The sequence below is a fragment of the Vigna unguiculata genome, chromosome 7, assembly GCF_037176805.1.
Source record: "Vigna unguiculata cultivar grain cowpea cultivar isolate G323 ecotype 2 chromosome 7, ASM3717680v1, whole genome shotgun sequence".
Taxonomy (NCBI): Eukaryota; Viridiplantae; Streptophyta; class Magnoliopsida; order Fabales; family Fabaceae; genus Vigna; species Vigna unguiculata.
This window is the reverse complement of record NC_140798.1, coordinates 36,513,082-36,533,846: the sequence shown is the minus strand read 5'-3', so window position 1 is coordinate 36,533,846 and position 20,765 is coordinate 36,513,082. Positions and strand designations below refer to the sequence as shown.

The following is a 20,765-nucleotide window of genomic DNA, read 5'->3' as shown; positions in this document are numbered from 1 at the left end:
GTACCAAAGCAAATAAACTATAAATCGATTAAAACACCGACATAAAGCAATTTTGCTGGAAAATACTTATCACAATAATTTATAAAATATATCATGTTAATATATAAATGGAATATATCGGAAGAATAGTCAAAAAATCGATTTATAAATTGAGGTTTGTATCTATTTGTATCTTCGAAATTTGTTTTATTGTTAGTAGATGTGAGACTTCTAAAATATACTTCACACCATGACATATGTCTCTCGAAAATGGAACATTAATGGTACTCCGATAGTGATGAAACAATAAACTTAACAAACAATTAACATTTTATGATAAGCTTTAATCTTAGTTAAACCTTACAAAATTCGTTTATAAAATCCGTAGAAATATGATTCAATTCAACTTAAGCACCAAACAAATTACTCCACGTACATCCCATATTCATGCAAACAGGTACTAAGCATGCCTATTTTAATGGACCTACCATACAAATTTGGTACTTGTGAATAAGACTCACTAAGAGGATTATATTAATCATTTTGGAAAGTATAACTCAAAGATTTTTTAGCGGAAGAGTACTTATATAATCTATATAATTTTTATATTTTGGTTAAAAAATATTTTTAAGTGATTTCCACAATTTTAATGAATCTGATCAAAAGGATAATGGTTATAATTTTGTATGTACTGAATATCTATTCATAAATCTAACCTTTATCATTCAAATAGATTTTGTTGTGCTTTTATCCTAATTAAAACGTCCGATAAAATTAATTTTAATCGATTAAGAAATTGATTTATATTTTTGGCAAAATTAAATGCAACAGTTATAAATTGTAATATAAATGTAATAATAATATGTTAAGGTAAGCAATTAATAGAAGAGGCAGAAGTTTTGGACTGAGTTCATGAAAAAGTACGTGGATAGATTAGAAATTGGAAGCTAAGTGTGTAAAAGATTTGAAGGGGAATTGAGCAGCAAAAAGAGTTTGAAAATAGAAGAGTGTTTGCGTGAGATCAGAAATGTTTGACAAATATGAACATTGACAATCTGATTAACTTCCGGCGTACATAATTGAAAAGTAGGCACACCGTTCAGCAACTCACAAGATTGCCTTGTTTTCGTGGCCAGAAGAAACTATAAATACCCCCACATATCAACGCATCTAAATCACAAAGAGAAGAATTGCATTAAGAAAGCATAAGAGAGAAAAAAAATGTCGGAGTGCAAAGGTAAATTATATATGTTGTATATAGCAAGCATGAATAGAATAAGGGTTGTGGGTTTTGATATATAATTTGATATTTGATGTGTGTGCAGGTAAGAGTTCATGGCCGGAGTTAGTTGGAGTGGAAGGACCGGTGGCAGTGGCTACAATTGAGAGGGAGAATCCTTATGTGGATGCTGAAACTGTGCTGAAGGGATCCATTGTCACCACTGATTTCCGTTGTGACAGGGTTAGGGTTTGGGTCACTAAGGAGGGAATCGTTTATCAGGCTCCCACCATTGGATAGCAACTTCACTTTCACCCACTTCATGTGTTATAAGTCATCCATATAATATTTAAATAACGACTTATCTTCTTCAATTATGTTATTTCTTTCAAAATAAAACAAGTATCCTATATAACAAACTACCTTCTTCTCATTTTTCATTATTTATGTTCATGTTTTATTTTCTTTCTCTAAGGAACTAACTATTTATTCCCATTTATGGCCGCTTAATTAAGAAATTTAATCTAATATAATAAATATGTGCGATATGACTTATGAATAAAATCTTCGATATTAATGAATGAATTTTTTTTAATTTTTTTTGAAAATACAGGTCAGATAAATGATCGGACAGATTAAGCCTAATGATCGAGTCGGGTGAATCTAATAAACAGATCGCATCGACAATCGAGTCGAAACATATTAAGTATTTCCGATAAAAACGGAAAACTTTTTCACATATTAAGATAGAAATGGATGAATTAGAGGGTGACATGGTATAATATGTTGATGCCAAAAACATCTTTGAAACTCAATAATGTATTGGTCATGAAGAGTATTAGGAGATGGTTTGAAGTAATTTTATATCATAAATTTAACTATGATAAGAACAAGTTTGAAAAAATAGTAGTGGAGAGAACAATACATACGTGTGTTAGTGTGATAAACTATAAAACCTTAAATGTACAACTCACCTACATGAAAATACGAGTTGAGAAAAATGCATGAAAGTCGACTTGGAAACTAATCATAAATATATATTTAAAAAAAAATAATCGTTTTGGAAGCTAAGTATGTTTTGTGAGTACATTGTGCCTGGTTAATTTTTCTTCTCAATTTATCCTTTTTCAAAATTCCTAAAAGGATAACTACAATTGCAAGAAAAATTCAGTGTAGGCTTTGGTGGGCTTTGGAGGGGGGTGGGGATGGTAATGAACAAAAAGATAATCCATTGGATCTAGAGAGAAAAGATCTCCGGCCCAAAAGATAAAGGACAACTAGAAGTAGGTAGCTTCTTCCTTTCGTCTCGTCAAATTTCTTCTGACACCCCATCAATTCCAGATTTTACTTTCCGGATAACATTAAATCAATTTTAGAATTTTTTCTTTCGAAAAACACTCATCACAATCCTATTCCGGAATGTATTACAAGTTTAAACCAACATTGCTACCTAAGTGGAGGTGGTCTATTTAATAGCAGGAACCTATACTACAACATATTAATTGTATTTTTCAAATTTATAATATCTATTATTTCTTTCATGGCGTGACGTTATGTGTTTCATCAATTATACATTTTAAAATATAGACGTAATTTTTCATTTATATTTAAACTCGTATAACGTTGTCTTCTTATAAGACTGAAAAATTGTAAAATAAAACCTTTCAAACTTCCATCACCAATCATAATAACAAGACTCTTGTTCAATATATTTCTATCTAAATTTTCGATAGTATGTCCATAAACATAAAACATGGGACATAAATTAAAGCACTCATATCAACATGTTTGAATTAAATTATTACACTAATATTTATAACTAATTATTATAAATAGTTATAATTGATTATTGTTATTGTTAAAATTGGTTTTTATTTTGATAATAAAAATGATATTATGACTTTCATTTTTTTTACTCTTATTATTTACTTCCTGATGTAGCTTAATATGGACTATTGATAAATATCTTCTTTTTTTGTTTAAATAATCAATGGTCTATACCGAACTACATTAAGAAGTAGATGATGAGAATCAAAAAAGTAGAAGTCATAGTATAAATTTCATTTTGATAAATTTATATTGAAAAGTGCAATTGAGATGAAATTTAGTTTATACATGCAAGATTAGAGGTAGGTATAGAGACAAAGTCTAATTTTATTAAAACATTAGTTGTTTGTTTATTTAATTACAAAGACAATTATTTTTGGTGTAGATGCAACAAAATCTCAATCTGAAACTGAAAAAAAAGTAGTTAAAGTATTATAAATTACAAATATTAAAATCTATAAAACCAAGATATCTTTAGTTATAATATAATGTGAATTTTAAACGTAATTTAATTTTATAAGATGAGATTTGTATCAACTTATATATTATAAATTGATATTAATACGTGGTACTTCCAAAACATCTCTAAGTGAGACTAAAATCAAAATGTTTATTTTTGAATAGTTATAATTTTAAAAATTCATGTTTCCTCCACATTAAGGGTGAAAATGTGTAGCCTTGGCCTTCATATCAGCCAAAAAAACGTCGGACGGATCGAGATATTGAGTCCAGTGGCCCGAAAAATTATGTAACCCGCATAAAAAAAAAAACTTGTACTTGTATATATGAATTACTTTGGTTCTAAACTTTTGCATGAATATTCCAAATTCTTGTATAACTGGAAAAGACAAGTATTATGTATATTTGAATATGCTAAAATTTGAAAAATACATAATATATATCAAAAGACGAATAAAATATGATGAAAATGTTAAATTATCAATTTATCATCTAACTCTCTAAAATTATTGTTTAATTTTATAAACTTATTAAAAAATTTCATTTTATTGAATATCAAAAGATTTATCATAAAAAAAAAAAAAGTTGATCCGCAAGACAAGATGGATCAAACCTTTTAGCCTATATTAAAATACAGAACAGGTCGGTCTAACCCGTATTTTACGGGTTAGTACGAGCCGGTCCTAAACACGTAGTTATTTCCTTCTCTTGTCTGTTATGGTTTAGTTTAAATATTTTATTCATTTATTTATAGTATTTAAGCTTGGCCGGTTAAATCCAGAAGCTAAGATCCTTGTCATTCCTGTTTCTTAATTCAATTTCAATTACAAGTCTCTTTGTCCGTCTACAATGTCGTAAACTGAGTCGGTCGGATATTAAATTACCATCAACAATAAATATGTTTTAGGTTTTAATATAATCATTATTTTTAAATTAAATCGAATATTTTAGATTAACTGTTTTTAATTTTATATGCAGCTATTCTCTGTTAAGTTTTATAATTTCTATAATGTGATAAGATGTCCCTATATGTTTAAAAATTTGGTTTTATAAAAGTTTATTAATAAATATCGATCATACTATCGATAGGCCTGCAAACTCATTCATTTAGGTTCTGTATAATTGTATTAAACTAAGTCGTATAAATATGGAGAACATGACTAACTCTTCCAGCTAGCTTACGTCAGCATGTCACCAAAAGAAACTATATATACCCCCACACATGAACGCGTCTATATCTCCGAACACAAGAATTATCAAGAAAGTCGAAAGAAAATGTCGGAGTGCAAAGGTAAAAAGATATGTTTGATTAAGTGCATACATAAATTTGATTTCTTTTATCAACAAAAATTTGATTTTTTTTTTTTATTTTTATCGACAAATATTAATCATTAATTTTTTTAATCGAAGAGTTAAACTTGCAACTTTTTTATTCAACTTTTCAAACTAATTTTATTTTTTTAAATTGTCAGTAACAGGATCAAACTATCAATTTTTCTTTTTCATTTGACCATTAAATTACTTTATCATTCTTGAAATATGTACACTGATGATTTGCTATGTTGTTTTAGTTTGAAGATGGGTGTTGTATACATATGCAGGTAAGAGCTCATGGCCTGAGCTGGTTGGAGTGAAAGGAACAGTGGCAGAGGCTACAATTGAGAAAGAGAATCCTTTGGTGAATGCTATCATTGTGGATGAAGGATCCATGGTCATAGCTAATTTCCAATGTGACAGGGTTTGGGTTTGGATCAATAAACAGGGATTTGTTTATCAGGTTCCAACAATTGGATAGAAACTCTTTACACCTTCACTTCTTATTATCTCATCTAAAATAAGGACTTACTCTTTCATCTCCATTCATATATTGTTTGTTCCTTCTTTTTCTCCTTGCTTTGCTCAGCAAACAAATGTTTTATGATCAAAATTTGGTCTTTTAATATCAACGCTTCTGTCATATTTTTTAGATTTAATTTATCTGTTTTCAAAAGTTAATATATACCATCCAATGGATTACAATCTTATTCCATATCTACTGCATATATATTTTTTTAAAAAAAATTAAGAGTGACTGAGACTCCGATGAATGACCGCAAACTCAAAAATTAATCTTTATCATGGTAACAAAATGCGTTTTATTTTCGTTAGTTTAATGACTCTAGTGGAAATGATCCCAAAATTCATTTTATTAATAAAGAAATAAAATAAATACAAGTAAATATATATATATATATATATATATATATAATATTTTTATTATAAGAGTATAAGAAATAAGAAAAGTCAAATTCAAGTGTCTTTGATTTGAGACAAGGAATATATAAAAACTTAAAACTCATTATATAAGCAGTAACATTCACTTTCTTGGTTGTCCTAAGCGATGTGAGACTTTTGAAGACATGTTATTTTCATGGTTCAACATTCTCTACCCTGATTCAAATAAACACATATTCATTGTCTATATCAGCAATCATATTCCACCATAAGGGGTATCACTTGGAATCAAGTTGTCTCGAGAATTTCCACTTGGAATTAAACTATCCCAAGAATTTTCACTTGGAATCAAACTATCCCAAAATTCCACTCAAAACCAAACCATCCCAAAAAAATTTACTTGAAATTAAACCATTCGAAGAATTTTGACTTGGAATCAAATCATCCAAGAATTTTCTCTTAGAATCAAACCATCCCAAGAATTTCCACTTAGAATTAAACCATCCCAAGAAATTCCATTTCGAATTAAGTCATCCCAAGAATTTTCATGCACCATGCATCAATGCTAACCAATGCCCGTGTATAATCACCACACACCTTGCATAAATATTAGCTAATGTTCGTGCATAAACACCATACACCCTTTGTCGAAACCATGTCGCAACCCATGACGCAAAACCACTTAACATTGCGAAAAGCCACAGATCGATCGTTCACACTTTGCAACCACCGTGTTGTCTGACTCATTGTTCAGAGACGCAACACTTGTCGGCGTAGCACCTCCATTTACTCTTGTCGAAACCGATCTGTGAACCGTAGAGCAGTTCCTCCATGCACATGTCGCAAGACGTGAATCACACATATCAAATCTCCACTATGGTACATCACTCACCGGGCCATGCGAGCACCAACTGCGATGTCATTCGCAGAGCTAGGAGCATCTCGTCACACGCGAACTCCACTGCAAATCCAGCACGACTCACAGTCCTTGCACCTCCACCCAACTACAGATTCACCGTATCAACACAACGACAACAATGATCCTTCCATTAAATTTCTCGTTGCAACTTCAACAACCAAGGATGATTCTCCAACAAGGAATTAATCTTTCTTTTCTAATGTTGAAGATCAGACTACACTGCAACCACTGAGCATACTAAAAAAATCCTACCAAACCATAGCTCTTGATACCACTGTTGGTAGAAAAAAATCCGAAAATCACTTTATTAATAGAGAAATAAAATAAACACAAGAAAACACATAGACAACTCTCTCATGTCCTTTGACCCCGAGTACACCCACACTCTCCAAACATAGACAACTCTCTCATGTTCTTTGATCCCGAGTACACACACTCTCTAAAGCAATAATTTAACTCCAATCTCACGCGATCACTAACATTCACCCCTTTATTGTTCTAAGCGATGTGAGTCAATGGACTTAAAACCCATTATAGAGTCACTTTCTTTATAATTACAGATGTTGTTTAAGATGAAAATTTTTTACTGTGATCAAGCGAAGAGTGTATTCAAGTATTCACTGTTTCTCAGTGAAACATTTTTAATCCTTAACAATAAACTTAAGGATAATTTTGTCATAAGCGGAAATAAATCTTCAATGTAAAATCTAATAAAAATAGTTTGTATCACTACAATAATATTTTGTAGTAAAAAGAATATTCAATTTCCTATGTAATTTATTGCAAGTTCGTTAAAATAATAGTTCTAATTCACAAAATTTCTGTAGATAGAACTTTCATATGCAGAAATTAAACATGATAATTTATTTCATTCCACAACTTAAATGAAAAAGCTTGTTCTCCATCTCGAAATTCTATTATTGGTTCTCTTTCATTAATCATATTATAAAGGTAAGAAATATGAATTTTCTTTTGCGTCACATAATTTTTATTCTCATCTTTATAGGTAAAAGAAATATTGACTAATCTCATGCAAATGAATTTTTAAGCAATCTTTGAAAATTTAGATTCGTCATATCATTGATTTTATTTCTTATTCTTTGCTTATAATAATATGTCACGATTACATCTTTTTAGTTAATTTAATTATTTGTGTCTTGTTTCAAGTAATGTCAATTTGATTATTTTTTATAAAAAAAAAGATATTTGATTTCCTTTCATACATAAAATATCTTCATAATGTATTAATTTAATAATTCTTGATTAATGAGTCGATGAGTTAAAATTATAATGTAAGATGAGTCATTCAGATTCAATGGTAGATCTTGACTAATAATTTTGGGGAGCCAAAATAATATATTCAAAATTTATATATTTAATTATTGTCACTAATACAATAAAAATAAAAATGAATAAATAATTTACTATAATTGTACCTACAAAAGAAATCACACATATACAAAGGATTGTTCTTCATTCTTTCAAATTTTTGAACCCATCAATAATTGAATTAAAACTAAAATTTTCAACTATTTATTTTTCAATGTAAATATAAACATGTTCCAAATAATTAATATAAAACATTTTCCTCTAATTGAACAATATAATCATTTGTATTATAATTTAGGATACGTTAAGATAAGATATTGAATTTGAATTGTTTTCATCATCATGGATAACTTTCTTTTTATCACTTTTAAAAAATAATTTCATTCTTTTACTCTGCATCAATATATCTATTTCTTTTTTAAGTTCAAGATTAAAAAATAAAAAATTAAGAGTCACTAAAAGAAAAAATCAATGACAATCAAGTTCCAAATAAAAGATAGTTATGGAAAAACATGTAGAACAATCATTTTTTTTCTCTCATAATCATAAAAAAAAATGAATATAAGACTCATATGGTAAAAAATAATTTTAACTATTAAACAAATATTTCATTATCAAGTGATATCAAAAATTTGCTTTTTTTTTCCTTCACAAATGAAAAAAAAAACAAATGAGAAATGAAAACAAAATTAATAAATTTGTATTTAACTATTTTTTTTTCAAAACAAAAATAAAATATGTGAGAGTGTGAGATCATAATAAGTTGTGAAAAACTTAAAAATACAATAAAAAAATAAAAAAATATCTTAATAAATATTTTTATTCTTCATTATATTTAATTTTATGTTTTATTATTTATTAATATTAAATGTTATATTTAAAATAAAAAAAAATACTAAATTAAACTTCTATCAAATTTTACTATATATTACATATAATTTAAAAAATTCAAAATAATTCAAAATAATTAATATATACATAATATAAAGAAAATTAAAAATTAAGGGGACCATAACCCATCTGTTCCAATAAAGCTCCGTCATTATTCAGATTGACTTATCAAGTCAACAGAAAAAAAAAACATAGATGAATTGAATATTTTAATATACTAACCGACTTAGATTTATCTTGCATAATTGACAATTTGCGCGAACAACGTGACAAGACTTACTTGATCACATAATTAACATCAAAAGGTTTCACTATTTTAATCTCCATGTAACAAGTTATCTTGTATTCTAGTTTGATTGTTATTTATTCACTTTACGCTTGAATAACAAAGTCAAATATCTTGTATGTATTTAACATTAGTTCTTAGATTCCCACAATTATAATAGTGCCTCTTACTTGAAAATCTGGAAGCAACTATTTGTCCTTATAGTTGAAAGCATGAATTTTTTAAAAAATGATAAAATCTTTTTAAATGACCCTGTTTTTATTTTAAATTCATCATCTCTCGTGGTTGAAATGTATGCAAATGATAATAGGAAATATATAATTATGAAAGAAGTTAAAAATGAAAGTTCTTCTCCAAAGTTGTATCCAATATTATTGAAATGAAAAAACAAGAGTTATATTTTCTTTGTTCATGAAAGATTTAACTTTTCTTGACATATTTATTTGATATAATTACTAATCTTGTGTTTATGTAATTTATTTCAATATTATTGTCAAATGTATACTCAAGGGGATAAATATATGAAATATTAAAATAAGATTATTATTACAACGTAATTTTCTTTTTCAAGATTCTATTTTCGTAAGCTAGCTTATAGACCTGTGAGCCAATTATTATATAAGATGGGTCAAAATGGGATGGTCGAGTCCATATTGCTATTCCTATTGATGAACCTTGTCTTTTCTCTTTTATTTTTTCTGTTTAACTTTAAAATCTTGTAATGTTTTTTCTTCTAAAAACTATGATTTAAATTTTGTGATCTTTCATTAGGTAGAGGAAACTTAACTATAATAACCACATATTAGGTATTTTAAAATAAAAGCTAAGCATTTGATATTAGAAAAAGTATTTAATCCTATTTGAAACTAAATTGAAATTTGTAATATTTTGACTTAATCAATTGGTTTCTAGACATCTTGATCTAGCTATGTAATATGTGAGTCCTTGACCTCAAACATCTCACGTGAAAGCATAAAATAAAAACATAACTACTTAATATGTTGCTGCAGATGATCTCAAGTGACTACACTATAGCTTTGTATGTTGACTCAAGTCGACGTATGAGCTTAATTGTCATAGGATGAGTTGTTGCAATTTTGTTCCCAATTATAGCTTTACATTGCAAAGCGTGAGAGTGCTTATATGGAGTAGGGATCACATTGACATTGTGGAAACAATTTACCTCGTCCACAGCCATTTGAGGTGATTTCGACCCAATTGTCTAACGTTAGGTGTTGAATATGTTGGGTGATAATTTGATTTGTTAAATTTTCACAGATAACATTAATTTAGTAATGCATCGGAAATAGAATTTGATCAAACTTGGGAAATGTTGATTGAATCACTCTATATGGTTTGAAATGTGAGGTATTAACATAATTAAGACATCATACGAAAAAGGAGAATGAGTGTAAGGATACTGTTTAATGTATAATTAATAAACATTGAATTTCGTCAAAATTCATATTTAGATGTGATATTAAGGAAGAAAAATGCTAATTAGTATTCTTAGAGCATTGGTTAAGAAATAATTAATGTGTATTGGTTTTATTATTTTTATATTGAAAACTAAAATAATTAAGTCCATTAATTAAAATAATATAAATGTATATAACAGATTTTATAAAAACAAAACTGTCTTTTGACATTTTTAAGCAATTCTAATTCAGAGTAAGTAATTTGAAATTTTTAAGGTCTCTACTAAAAGTTTAGGTACTTAATTTTTTTTTAATTGTTAAATTTATGTATTTATAATTTAGGGTTAAATATGTTTTTAGTTCCTCAAGTTTAAGTGAAATTTATAATTAGTTCATCTTTAAAATTTTTGACCAATTTAGTCATTCATCTTTAGAAATACATGGATTTAGTTCTTTTCATCAAATTTTATTAAATTAATTTGACGTTTCATTCGCGTTTTACGATAATATTTAGGTTAACATTAAAGAGAAAATGTGTCAAACAGGGTAAACAATTCAAATACTATCATGATATGCGTTTGAAATGTCAGATAAACTTAACAAAATTTGGTTGAGATGACTAAATTCACGCATTTCTAAAGATGAAGGACTAAATTGGTTAAAAATTTCAAAAAGAGACTAATTTCAAATTTCACTAAAACCTGAGGGAACAAAAATATATTTAATCCTATAATTAATAATTTCATATGTTGAAATATTTTTTGTTTTTCTAATACATAAGATTTTGTTACAAGATGTTGCAAAAAGTTATCAAGTTAGAGAAATAAAATTCAATAAAATCTTAAATTAATACTTTAATATATATATTTTTTGTAAACTTTTAAGATATTTAACACTACTTTTTATTGGTTTTTATATTAATTTAAACTTTTTTATGATTAATTATATTTTAATATTTTAATTTTTAATAATATTAAAATATATTTATTTTATTATTTTATTATTTTTTAACTTTTGTGGATAAACACTAAATCAAATATTAAACGTAATTGTACTAAGGATATTTTTGTTTTTTAAATAAAATAAAACTTCATTAACTGTTATTAGGTCAAATTTTATTTATTATTATATTTAATTATAAACTTTTACAAGATTCAATGTATATTAATTATCTTTAACCAATGTTCTTAAGACATTGGTTAACAAAACCCTTAAATGAATTATAACCTTAATAATTATTAGTGTACTCTTACTTTATTTAGATGACAAAAATGTATATAAATGTTATGCATATTGATAATTGATTTGATGCACAAAAAATTTTAAAAAAATAATAAATAATAAAATAACAATATTTTAATGTTATTAATAATTAAAATGTAATTAAAGGTAAAATAAATTAATTAAAACGAATAAAAAATTATTTGTTTTTTTAAATACATGCAATATTTATTAAAAAATAAACAATATTTTATTTTTTGTTAATTTTATTTTTTTACATTTAATTATATTTTAATTTTTTATAACATTAAATATAATTATTTTATTATTTAATTCTTTTTTAGCAAATAAGTGATCAATTATAATTATATTTATGGATAATTTTACTCCTTAAATAAAATAAAATTATATTAATAATTAATAAGGTTAGAATTTTGACACGATTAATTATTAATTTTGACAAAATTAAATGTTCATTAATTATACTTACAAAGGCACATGAATAAAAAAGACAATAAAGAATGGGTAATGACTTCAAATAAATACTTTCCACTATATAATGGTGTTGATTGTATTTATTACATTTTGGGATAGGTTGTATTTGCTAACACGAAGTCCAAGGCCTCTCAAACGATGTTGCTTTATATGGGGATAATGACAAAATAATCATCAAGCCTAGATACCGTCTATTCTTCATAAATGTATCTCTAGAGCCCCGCTTCAAAATATTGACTTCAATCACACTTTCCCTTCTAACCCAATTTATGGAATGTTACATGATTCTGACATAGCTTAGACTGCATGATAAAAATGTGATTTAAACTTCATAATATAATTTACTCTATGATTTGAAAAAAAATAAAAGGAAAAAGAAACTTGGGTATATATATATATATATATATATATATATATATATATATATATATATATGCGTGCTAACTCTTCTTTTCTTATTTATAATACTTTCCTACAAAGTTTTCTACTTATTAAAAAAATTGAATCCTTTTCATGTTCCTAAAGTATTATAATTAATTTTTGTTAAATAATTACTTTATCAAGTGTATGCTTTCCAAACATTTTTACCGTTTGTTTTTGTTGAAATTTTTTTACCAACAAGTTAATAGTGGTTTTGTAAAATAAGCTTAATTATTTTAATAACTTCTAATACTTTCTGATACGCGACTTCAAGATGCCATTTTAGCTTTTAGTTTCTGCTTTCTCAACCTTAAAATATATTTAAATTTACTCCTAACCTTTTTAGTTTATTTGCTTTCCCTTTTTGGCTATAATATATATATTTTCGATTTATTTAAGAAAAATTGAAGATATAATATAAGATTAGTTATAAATACATGCCATAAAAAACATAATAATTAGAATACTTGAAAGGCTACGAAATTTCAAAAATTACCAAATTTCAACAGCGTTAAGAGTTGATCTAAGTTTCAGCTTTTATCACTATTACGAAACGTAATCTAAGAAATTATAACAGGAAGATATTGAAAAGAATAATAAAGTGGTGATTAATTTTTGTATTCCTTGTTCCTGTAACGCGATTGGAGAAGAAGTGACCATGTCTTTGGAAATGCAGGCGTAAGAAAAAATGATGATATAATTAAGTCCATGACAACCTTAACAACATGCTGTAAAGGCAACGCAAGCTGTAGTTCAGCACTCATGTAATTGTCAGTGACAGACCCCGGTGTTTCATCCCATGCCCAATACTGATTATTATTCTCATGAGGATTGAATACTTAGTCTTTATCATATCTAGGATAACGTCACACTAAAACTTGGAATGAATTGATTTTGGGATTCAGTTAGCTTTTTCTACAAGGAACCTAATTAATCACTGGTCGTACCAAAAATATTATATCAAAATGCCAACATTCATCACTATACTTCATCAGGCACCAGCTAAAGAGCTGTTCCACAAGGAGACATTTGGTCGAGTAGAGATTTTTTGTGTGTTTAAAATAACCAATAGGTTATCCTCAATATATATGATTCCTTTTGAACTGGCTCCATTCCCCTCCTTTTGGTCATTAATTTGAAACAGGGTACAGTGATATGTGTTTAGTTGGGGATCTTAATTCAGTTTGAATGAATGAAAGTTAGTGATATAATAAATTGAGTATATATATTTCATCGCATGCAATGCAAATATAGGTTGGCTTGGGATCAAATTAGGGTACACCCTACTACGCTAGATGGATGATGCTAATAGTTCACATGTCTCTTCCTTTTGAAGAAGGGCTATGAAGCCAGTTAAATGCAAGAAAATCACTAGCGCTAACATAAATGCAGCATATCAAGAATATTATTTTCTTTTAGAACAATGAAAAAGACATCTACGGATACTTCAACGCGTTTTCTGCTTGCATGTCACATTATGAATCATATCCTCGGAGTCTCCTTCATTTGTTAAATTTTGCTTTCACATGCAAGAGACGAATATTTATATATTTAGCAGAATTACGCCGTAAAGCATGTGCATGGGATCATGCAAAACAGTAAAATCTTCTAATTTTTTTTGCTTTAGGTGATGTGAATCATGGTGCATTTGTTAAACAAGGAAAAAGTATATCGCATTCTCTTGCGCATTCTGTTTGCCATTTTGAATCAAATATAGCAACTTAATTGACAGCTATGAATAAAGTGGGAAACACTAAAAACCGATACGTTTTTCTCCGTAATATTGTTGTGAGTGAGTACGCGAGAATCAGTCACATTGACGCGGCAAAGAAAATTACAAGCGATGCCAAAAGAAAAGCACCAGCACGTTATGAAAGCAACATAAGAAGAAATTGTAATCAAATGAAATGGAAGAGAGAGAGGTGGAACTGATAAAAATATTCTCAAGGTTTAGACCCATCATAGAGCCGGCTAAATGGAAAATCCCATGACAAAACGCCAAAATCACACTCTCTCTTCATACAAAACCGCTACTCTTCTAAACAGTTTTACCCAACGTTTTCTTCTTGTCTTTATATCTCACACCTTTCTTACACATCCCTTTCTCAATATAAACCCCTCGCATCTTGCAATTCTCTTTAAGCTTAAGAGATTCACAAAGATCAACACTGCTATGAATTCAGAGAAGCCAGTCAGCCCTGAGAATTTAAGTGATGAAAATGATGAAGAAGAAGCACAAGATGACAGTGGTGGAACCAAACGCTCTTATGAGTGCACATTCTGCAAAAGAGGCTTCACAAACGCTCAGGCTTTGGGGGGTCATATGAATATCCATAGGAAAGACAGGGCCAGGGCCAAGCAATTCACACTTGAAGCTTCACCTTCAATTAACAAATTCAACACTGATGAATCCATAGTCTTTCCTTTTGCCTCACAAACTTTAAACCAACCCGCAAGGTCTAATTACTCCATTTTGGAGTCCCAGAGGAACTGTGACAGACACTTTCATCCACCACCACCTGCAAGTGCCTTTTATTACGACTTTTATGACCCAAGGTCTCGGTCTTTGAGTTTCAACCAAGAGCTTCGCGGTGCCAACCTCAGTCTCCAAATTGGTCCAAGTCATCATGTGGGTGATGATATTCATCAAGTCAGAGGAAACCAGAAAGATAGTGAAGTGGACTTGGAGCTCAGACTTGGACATCATCCATAATGAAACGGCTATTTGTAATTTCAGGTAATTCAAATTTCTGTAGCTCTTTATATAATTAATTCACAAGATTGCATGAAGCACAAATCAAATTTAGGGCAAGCGTCTTTTTTGCAATTAAGACATGTATAACAAACGGAAGAATTTGAAAGCTGATCACAAAATTCTCCACATATTATCAGGTTGGATGCCTAGAAAGGTTTATGAAGAAGTATCAGAACTAACACTGAGGTATATAAATTATATTGTTGTACGTTACTATATATATATATATATATATATATATATATATATATATATATATATATATATACATATATATATATATATATATATATATATATATATATATATGAAGAAGTAGGAGTACTATAAAGAAAAAGCCAGCTAAATGCTTAACCTTCGAGTATATGCACGAGCATTTGACAGTTGAATATGTGTATATATAAAGGGAGCAGCAATAACCTAGGTTTTTCTCCTTTTGTTTGTATTTCGTATGTGTGTTTTCGGATTCTTATTATAAGATACAGTTAACAGTGCTATATTCAATTTATAATCTTGTTTTTCTACTTGTCTTTCTTTTCACTCAGGCAATTTAGAGGTTCATGTTGATTAGTTAAGAGGATTGAAGTTTGCAATAAGACATGTTTTTGTTTTTTTTTTTCTTGTTTTGAGTTTATTATGCATTCAAATCATGATTCATTCATACTAATCAGAAGATTGAGTTTGACTCGTACAGAGGATATATATTCTCTCATTTGCTTTTTTGTCAATCATTTTAACATATACTGCACATAAGCACATGCTACGACTGTCATTGACTAGGTTTGAATTTATTAGGGTAGATAAAGTACCTCAAGATCTAGAATTCCAATTTGCTGATTTTGAAAATTAAATATAATGATAATAGGGCCTAAAATTAACGAAGAACACTCATAGCCCATGTATATACGCATGAGAATCCATATATACACACCCTCCTACAAGTTTTTCTTTAATTTTTAGACACTTAATTAGGGGTGAAATTTATGCTTCCATATGAAACAGTGCTTTTGAAATTGATAATTCAGTAATAAGCACTTCAATGAAAAAAAAAAATACCTTTTAGCCAGTAAAAAATGACAATTAAATTGCTACAAACTTTAGGAATTTAATGTTCTGTATTCTTCATCTCAAATTTTGATGGCATGAGATTTTGTTGAAGAGTTTTGCTTATTTAAAAAAGTGAATACCAAAAAAAAAAGTGGATGGGTAAATACTTATAATAGTTCCTTTTATATATTTTTTTATATAAGAATTCGTTTTCGCTGTATAGGAGGCACTGTAGACCAAAATATGCATTTTCGGATAAAAGTAAACCTAAAAGAAATATATAGGACAAGGGTTAATTAATGAAATAGAAATCAGTAAATCAAAACAAGATCAGTTTCACGTGGGTTGATACCAAAACATTTGGTGGTAAAAATAAAAAAGACAAGTAAGAAATATATTTCAGACAACCTTTAATGCTCCGTAAGCTAGTAACGATAATTGAAATGAGTGTTTTAGTGTTTAAATGTATCGTTGCACGATTTGTGTTTGTAGAAAAGGATTGTCGGAAGCCTTTGAAAATATCAAAATGTTATAGTATATATGTGTAATTAGAATACGATACAGAACTTTATGATCGGTTATAGCTATAAATGTAGGTTGTATGGAGGAAATACAAATGGTTTCAAGAGGTGTGGTAGTTTTGGTGAGGATACAACAGATAAAAGCATTTTATAAATTCTATTTGAGAAAATATTTGTATTATGCTCATGTAATATAGGTTATAAGAATATATATATATATATATATATATATATATATATATATATGGATTGAAATATTTCAAATCACTACAACAAAAATCACTTTAGACAACAACATAAAATTATGATATAAATTATAAAAACCGTGGTCTAAAGATTAGACCACAATTTTTTAGGCGTGGTATAGGTGAGTGTAGCTATAGGTAATAGACAACGGTTTTTAGTATGACAATATTTTTAAAACCGTTGCTTAAAATTCTCACAATAAACAACAATTTTACATGTTGAATTTATACCTTACCTATGTTTTTAGACCACATTTTTACTAGTTTTGCCCACATAGTTTAAAGCAACAATTATATAATCATGGACTTTCATGATATTTATATATCATTTATAAAAATGTTGTTTATTATATGTTTAGACTTCATTTATTTAGCCGTTGTCTATTTTAATGTGGTCTAAACTATAAATTGTTGTAGTGAATGTTCACCTTATAATATAAATATACTAATTTTGTTAAAATGTGTGATTAATTATCTTAAGTAAAATAAATAATTTATATAGAGATGTCAATACGGACCACCCGGTCCGGTCCATCACAGATTGGTTACTTAGTGAGTCAATCCAACCTGACTTACTTATTAGCGAGCCAAAAAAAAAATCAAACTCGGTCCACCACATATTGGTAGGTTAAACGAGTTGGCTCACTCATTCACTTAATTAAAAAAATATAATTTTTCTTCAGTCCCAAAAAAACTAAATTATAATTCTGATTAAAATCTAAACAAACTTTAATACAATCTAAAATGATTTTAAACTCCAAATATAAACCAAAATCACAAAAATAAAATAAAAATTATCAATGCGTTGGCTAAAGAAAAATAGTCTAACCCAACCCAAATGTAAAACCCAATATAATAAAAAACATTTTTGTAACCTTTTATATCAGTGTTGGCTCACTAATCTGGCTCACTAATCTGGCTCACCACGAGTTCAACTCAGATAAGCTGGGTTCTTGGTGGACTGGATAAAAAATTAATATGTACTAAAATTTATAGAAATATAATTAACCCAATCCAACCCAAACTCCTGGTGGACCAGGTTGAATCACATTTTCTAACCTGATAACTCTAAATTTATATGATCTATTAGAATTATGTAAAAAAGTATAGATCCATTTATATTAAGAGTAAATGGAATCGATGCATATCAGTTATCTTTATATTTTTAGTAAAATATATTCCTAAGTATTCCAATCCTATGGATAATTGATATAAATAGATTTTGGTGAAAAAGAAAAAGCAGAAATCAGAGAAAAGAAGATAAGAAAACAATGTGCATTTATCATTCAAACTATTTATCTATCTATTCTTCTTTAAGAATTTCTTTTTACTTTATATATATATATATATATATATATATATATATATATATATATATATATATATATATATATATATATAATATCGATACGGGCTACCAGAAATGGTTAATCACGTATTGTTAAAAAATTTAATATTATATAAAATTATATAATCCTTTTACACATAATTTATTTCATACTCGATTTATAAGATGATTTATTTCAAATAAAATAGTGTGTGTACGCATAATTAATACCATTTTAATGTTTAAGAAAAGATATCAATCTCCCTAATTTCAAAAGCAAATCCGTACTTTTTTTTCACACAACACAACTATGTTATAGACAAATTGTTTTAAATTTATAAACATAATATAATTTAGATATTATTGACATATAAATTATATATTATATTAGTTGGAACGTGTACGTGTACATGAAGGTGAACAAGTGTATTTTTTAATTTTGTTAAAATTAATATTAAATATATAAAAAAGTTATTTTGTCCCCTTAATTTTTTATATTTGTTTTCCTCAATATAATATTTCCATTAATTTAGGATTTTAGATATTCTATCAATAATATTTCCTCTATATAATATTTTACATTGAAATACATATATATTTCGAGTAGAGATGACAGCATGTCAGATCGAATACGGATAGTGTCTACTTACTACTCACCAATTTATCTACTGGATACGTATTTCAAAAATACCGGTAGGTTTTTTTAAATCCCGTGGATACCCATAGATACCCAAGAATATTTAAAAAATATATATTTTATAAATTTTACAAATAACATTATAAAATATAATATATTCACGGATACTAACTATTTGTCGATACTCGCAAGCATGTCTATTTTTTTCATCCAAAATCTCGAGTGTAAGACTCAACATTAGTAAATGGTTTAATATGAGGTAGAACTATATGTCTAATAAATTTCGCTAGAATAGGTTTTAACATTGACTCTAACATTAAGAAGTTAACTTACTCAACTTCATAAAATCAACTTGTAAGATAAGATTTACACCCATTTCTATACTCTAAATTGGTCTTTATCTCTAGTTAATATGAGACTTAAAACATTTGTATTTGTCAGTGTTTTGTTTTTTGTTTTTTGACACAAATGAAAGACAATTAAATGAGTTGTTGTGTGAAGTTATGGACAACGATGTTTAGGAGGGTGAGATAAGCTGATCAAAATCTGGAAGTTATATATTAGTTAAGTTTTCTACTCCAGCTGATAATTTGACATCTTGAATCAGAACCTTAAATATGGAAGGTTTGTTCAGTAATGTAACTAATAATAATAAATTTGCAGGTACTTGCATTCAATAGGTACTATACTCATCTTTTCTCTAGGAATGGAACGTCATTAAGCCAAAATTGTGTTTCGCATGTGACTACTTTGTCACCTTACTAAATGCTTAACAATGTTATTTTTACTTGCTAACATATCATTTCGTACCACTCTGAAATAACTATATTCAAACCCATTTCTTGTATCAAGTAATAATACATTTGAACAGACCAGATATTTGAAATAACTATAACACTTTCACATTTAATCCAAACAATCAAAACAATAGGTTTATAGTCCTTTTCTCTATTCTCTATGTTTTTCTTACTCCTTTTTATACCATATGAAACTTTTAAGTCATTTAACTCTTACACATAGCTCACTTGTGGCGTAATTCGAATTTTGTCATTGGATGAACTTGCTCGATTCACTGTACCAAAATTCTGTACGACTGCACTGAAAGTTTAGAACTCAACTTTTAAAGCCCATGGAATGAATAATAAACAAATTCCTGAAAAAGGTTCAAGAAAACTAATATATGCTTCATGAATACGGTCTCACCAATTGCGTATATAGTTACAATTCATGTGTACATTTCAAACAGAATTGTTTTCACTAATTTTCTGTCTTTAAAGAGAGGATGAAAACACACAATCATGTTTGCTTAAAGCAATTTAGAATGTGTTTAGAGAGCATTTCTTCACAGCAATGCTTTGCTTTGTACAGTGGCATCAATACATTTTGTTCATAAAATCAAAATTTTAAAAAGAAAATTCTAATAAGTGATACTCTAAAACAAAGTAATTTCTTATTTTATTTCTAAATATGTTTATCCAAACATGTAAAGACAATTTTAATAAGTGATTATTACTTTATGAAAAATTGTATTCTTTTAAAACGAAGACAAACATTTT

At 27.8% G+C, this 20,765-nt stretch overlaps 3 protein-coding genes across 3 annotated transcripts; all 3 read left to right on the top strand.

The window, feature by feature from the left end:
- The first annotated feature begins 1,092 nt into the window (after positions 1-1,092).
- LOC146884845 (glu S.griseus protease inhibitor-like) lies at positions 1,093-1,617 on the top strand. Its single transcript, XM_085665185.1, has 2 exons — positions 1,093-1,216; positions 1,305-1,617. The coding sequence occupies exons 1-2, from the start codon at positions 1,201-1,203 to the stop codon at positions 1,496-1,498; spliced, it is 210 nt and encodes a 69-aa protein (XP_085521311.1). The 5' UTR covers positions 1,093-1,200; the 3' UTR covers positions 1,499-1,617.
- Positions 1,618-4,729: 3,112 nt separating this feature from the next.
- Positions 4,730-5,343, top strand: LOC146884844 (inhibitor of trypsin and hageman factor-like). Its single transcript, XM_085675397.1, has 2 exons — positions 4,730-4,775; positions 5,086-5,343. The coding sequence occupies exons 1-2, from the start codon at positions 4,760-4,762 to the stop codon at positions 5,277-5,279; spliced, it is 210 nt and encodes a 69-aa protein (XP_085531523.1). The 5' UTR covers positions 4,730-4,759; the 3' UTR covers positions 5,280-5,343.
- Positions 5,344-14,772: 9,429 nt separating this feature from the next.
- On the top strand, positions 14,773-15,392 carry LOC114191365 (transcriptional regulator TAC1-like). The gene has a single exon (XM_028080536.2). It carries the CDS (start codon positions 14,851-14,853, stop codon positions 15,388-15,390), a length of 540 nt encoding a protein of 179 aa, XP_027936337.2. The 5' UTR covers positions 14,773-14,850; the 3' UTR covers positions 15,391-15,392.
- The last annotated feature ends 5,373 nt before the right edge of the window (positions 15,393-20,765 follow it).

What these genes read in the sequence shown, in the direction of transcription:
- LOC114191365 (XM_028080536.2), top strand. Translation starts at nt 14,851, where the DNA reads ATGAATTCAGAGAAGCCAGTCAGCCCTGAGAATTTAAGTGATGAAAAT.